At 39.1% G+C, this 4,801-nt stretch overlaps 1 protein-coding gene across 1 annotated transcript in view; it reads left to right on the forward strand.

The window, feature by feature from the left end:
* Positions 1 to 3,851, forward strand: part of CLIC4 (chloride intracellular channel 4) — a 106,676-nt gene extending 102,825 nt beyond the window's left edge. The window contains exons 5-6 of the mRNA XM_007935734.2: positions 2,327 to 2,508; positions 3,687 to 3,851. Coding sequence (XP_007933925.1) covers positions 2,327 to 2,508; positions 3,687 to 3,851 — 347 coding nt within the window. The remainder of the gene's footprint in view (positions 1 to 2,326; positions 2,509 to 3,686) is intronic.
* The last annotated feature ends 950 nt before the right edge of the window (positions 3,852 to 4,801 follow it).

The raw sequence follows: 4,801 nt of genomic DNA on the forward strand, positions 1-4,801 counted from the left end.
GAAGTGTCTATTCATGTCTTCTGCCCAATTTTTAATTGGATTGTTTGTCTTTTTGTTATTGAGGTCTTGGAGTTTTCTATAAATTCTAGAGCTAAGTCCCTTGTCAGATATGTCATTACCAAATATTTTCCCCCAATCTGTAGGTTCTTTTTTGACTCTTTTGGAGAAGTCTTTGGAAGCACATAAAAGTTTAATTTTTAGAAGGTCCCAGTCATCTGGCTTCTCTTCTGCAGTTTGCGCATCTTGAGTTATGCTTGAGAGTCTCTTTATGCCATATATTAGGGCCCCTAAATTTGCCCCTAAATTTTCCTTGAGGAACTGTATAGTTTTAGGTTTCACATTTAAGTCTTTGATCCATCTGGAGTTCATTTTTGTGTATGGTGTGAGGTACAGATCTTGTTTCATTTTTTTATGCTGTAGTCTTAAGGAAGAATTTCTTCTCCAGTTTCCATGCCTTAAGGCCTTCACCACCACTCGTCTGTCAGTAGATGGCTTGTGTGTTGCTGTAATGCTAGAAGCTATGCCAGCAGTATTTCAGATACCAGCTGAGTCACCCACAGTGGACAGACTGCAGTGGAGCCTCCTGACTGAGACCAGGAAAAAGCACCTGGTCATCTCCTTCTGAAAAAAATTAGCGAGTACCTTATGGACAGCAGTGGAACATTGTCTGATAAAGTGCCAGAAGATGAACCCCTCAAGTTGGAAGGTGCTCAGAATACAACTGTGAAAGAGCTGCTTCCTCAAAGTAGAGTTGATCTTAATGATGTGGACCTTCAGTTGCTTATGTGGCATGACATAAAATGAGAAGAAAGAGCTGTAAAAATCCATTACTAATTAAAATATGGAATGCATGAGGTATGAATCTAGGAAACTTAGAAATTGTCAAAAATGAAATGGAACACATAAAGATATCTTAGGCATGAGCGAGCTGAAACAGACTGGTATTGGACATTTTGAATCAGAAAACATATTGTCTACTATGTTAACCCCATTGCCATCCAGTTGATTCCAACTCATAGCGACCCTACAGGACAGAGTAGAACTGCCCCAAAGGGTTCCCAAGGCTGTAAATCTTTACAGAAGGAGACTCATCTTTCTCCTGTGAAGAGCCTGGTGGGTTCCAACTGCCAGCCATTTGATTAGCAGCCGGATGCCTGGGCCACTATGGCATCAGAGAGCCTTTTTATCTACTCTGTAACTCTAAAATCCACTCAGTCCTTTTTCTGCCTCCAGTCCTGTACCTAGCCTAGACTACCATCTATTGCCTGGACTACCATGAAGGGACCAAGGGGTGAGTGGGTGGAGACAATTTGGAAGAAGAGGTATTGGTTTGTAAGATGTATTTAAGTTGCTGGTGAAATATCCAGTATGTAACATCTAAACCTTTGCCTTTTTTCGGAAAAGATCTAGCAGTGTTACTTTATTCAAACTTGTAACTATATGGATTGTTAAATCATTTTTTTAATGGCCAAGTCCTATAATGATCAGTTTGAGTTAACCTATTGGATGTGAAGGTGATCGAAAGTAAAGGGTAAGCTGGGAGAACAGAGGATCTGTCTGTTGTTCTCTGTGTCTGTCTTCCCTTTCTAGTGACTGCATATCCCCACTTCCTTTCTGTAAAGGGTCACTAACTGACTTTCCAGATAAATGCTGATGGCTTTGTCCCCTTCTCTCTGGATTATACCAGTCATAACAACTTAACCTGTTTGGCTAAAGGGACCCTCCAGTTCAGTATTTGTAAACTAAGTTGCTCTAACATGATCTCTGTTTTCCCTGTGCTGTTCTTGGCTTTTTGTGTTTTATAAGATAGTTCAAAAACTCCAAAAAGAAACCCTTTGACTTAAGTTATTTTGTTGCAATTGTTCGTATTAGTTTCTTAATACATTTTTTGGTGTTAAAAGAAAATATTCCTGGTGGAGCAATATTTAAAACTGAGGGCAAGAGTCTCTGTCTCTGCAAGATAGTCTTCGCCTAGGTTGCTTCTTTTCACTTCATTTTTCCAATTTAAACATCAACTGTATTCATGAATTCATAATGTATTCATGTGTGGGACATTTAGTTTTAGCAAGTGTTTACAGATGCCACTATCTAAAACTGTTAAACTTGTTCGTATGTTTATCTGAATAAATGTGTCTGCCTTATTCCCGGCTCCCCCACCTTCACCCCCCGTGTAAACAAGCTTCAGGAGAAGAGGAACCCTCATCTGCCCTGTTTTAGAGTGCCCAGTGTCAGAGCCAGCATCTGATAGGCAGTTTTGAACGAGACAGTAATGCTTTTACTTTGAGGTTTCAGTAGTTCCCCTCTTAACAGCATTCTTGTCTTTCAGCATTGGAGAGAGGTCTCTTGAAAACACTGCAGAAACTAGATGAATATCTGAATTCTCCCCTCCCTGATGAAATTGATGAGAATAGTATGGAGGACATTAAGTTTTCCACACGTAAATTTCTGGATGGCAATGAAATGACGTTAGCTGATTGCAACCTGCTGCCCAAACTGCACATTGTCAAGGTAGGCCTGTTGGATGTGGTGTCAAATTGCCATTAGACCTTGTACTCTGTCGACTAAGATAAGCATTCATTCATGCTTAAAGCTTCTCTAATCGTTTGATATTTGACTGTTGTTGTTAGGGGCCACTGAGTCGATTTCTCATAGCAGCCCCGTGTGAAAGAGTAAGAACTGCCCCATAATGTTTTCTTGGCTGTCATCTTTATGGAAGCAGGTTGCCAGATCTTTATGCCATGGACATGTATGAACTGCCAGCCTTTCACTTAGCAGCCAAGCACTTAACCATCTGTACCACCAGGGCTCCTTAGGGTATTTGACTAGGAACTCCTAAATTTGTTGTTGTTGTTGTTTGCCATCGAGTCGGACGTGACTCATAGCGACCCCCTCCTTGGGTTGCCAAGGCAGTATCACTACGGAAGTAGATTGCCCAACCTTCCTTCCAAGGAGTGGCTGGTGGGTTTGAACCACCAGCCTTCTGGTTAGCAGTCAAGTGCCTTAGGCACTATGCTACCAGAGCTCCCAGGAACTCCTAAATAGTATAACTTAATGACGATTGGACAATAGTTGATACACTCCAGTGTTAATTAAGTGAAAAATTATGTCTTGTACATTGAGGTCTATGAGGAAGAGGAATTGTTATTTTTTCCACAACTGCATAAAAATTCAAAGATGTAACAGATAACTTTGAATTGGAATTGTGTACACTGACTTACATTGTCATATTCTGTTCTGATACAGTGGTATCACCCAGCCTTTCTATTCAAGGCAGAAAAAAAAAAAAATTGAGCATTCATTATGTGGGACACTGTGCTAGACACACTTGTAAATAGTATAGTAATGAACACCAGTTGTGTAATAAAGGTCCAAGGTAAGAAAAACAGAGATGTAAAATACAACTTGGTATGTGTGTTTTAAAATGTATCCAATGGTTACACTTGGCTGACTAGATGTCCAAGGAAGGCATTTGCATTCACATTGTCATACTTCTGAGTCTCTTATGTGGGTTGTAGTCCTGGTCATTATTTAAATCTCTAGTTAGAAAGAAGGTGACAGGCTTTTTTTCCAAACAGAAGCAATTCTCAGATTTCCAGAATTAATAATTTGCTCTAAAATTACAGATATATCTGATTTACAAGAGATGGAAAATAAATCTGTTAACTCTGCATCTCTTTCTATTTCAGGTGGTGGCCAAAAAATATCGCAACTTTGATATTCCAAAAGAAATGACCGGCATCTGGAGATACTTAACTAATGCTTATAGCAGGGATGAATTTACCAATACTTGTCCCAGTGATAAGGAGGTGGAAATAGCTTATAGTGATGTAGCCAAAAGACTCACCAAGTAAAGTAGCACTTAGGAGAGAGATGTCTTCACATCTTCCCCTAACAGAGTATGCTTTTCCTAACAGACTGCTCCTCTTCTTATATAGTAGAAATTTTATTTTGCATGAATATGCAGTTACTCAAGATTAGGATAAAAGGATAGACAAGGTATAGTAGCTGTCTTAAAATATACACTCCTAAGCAGTATTATTTTAAAATTCTGTTGACCTGCCTACCTTCCCTACCCATTCCTCCTCCTAATTTGGAGACACTCCATCACAAACTTTTCAGTTTAGAAGTAGTTTGCCATCTCTCTGGAGCCCTCACCATTATGTCCAGTCACTGTTTATAGGTGACAGGGCTTTTGAGGTGCAATGTTTAACTATTAAAATAGTAGCCATGATTTCGTCAGTCAGCCCCAAAGTGGTGCATAATACATGGTACAAGGAATATTTATGTATTTTTGGAATTTTATTATATTTAGAAAGAGTATATGGAAGGATTGCTACTGTATCAGAAATACTCTGTTTCAATTCCGTCTATCCTGGATATGTGCTAAGGAATATTGCTACCAGAAAAGAGAGCCTTTACAAAAAGTCACTACAGATTGTGCTCGTTTTGCTTTCTTAGATAGATTTTTATTTTTGGCTGAGAGCATCTATCCTTTATACCAGTTTTAACACCTGGCACTATGAATAAGTAAAAAGTTCTCAAGATCTGACTCAAGCATTTTATCCGAGAGAAGCCAGTGGGCAACCTGATAGGCTCTATCTTCATCTGTTGTTTGTTTTTGCCCAGTGCCACGCATTTGGAACATTACTGCTTTTTTTCCATTTTGTTTTAATTGTTAAACCCCTTTTTGGTAAGCATAGATCTTTGCTGCTTGTGTATCTTTTGAGCATCACTACATAAACTAATACTTAGTTGATTTAGCTATAGCAGGAGAGTGATTACTAACATAAAAATGAACACT

The sequence above is a fragment of the Orycteropus afer genome, unplaced genomic scaffold, assembly GCF_000298275.1.
Source record: "Orycteropus afer afer isolate SDZICR_OR568_19922 unplaced genomic scaffold, OryAfe1.0 scaffold00031, whole genome shotgun sequence".
Taxonomy (NCBI): domain Eukaryota; kingdom Metazoa; phylum Chordata; class Mammalia; order Tubulidentata; family Orycteropodidae; genus Orycteropus; species Orycteropus afer.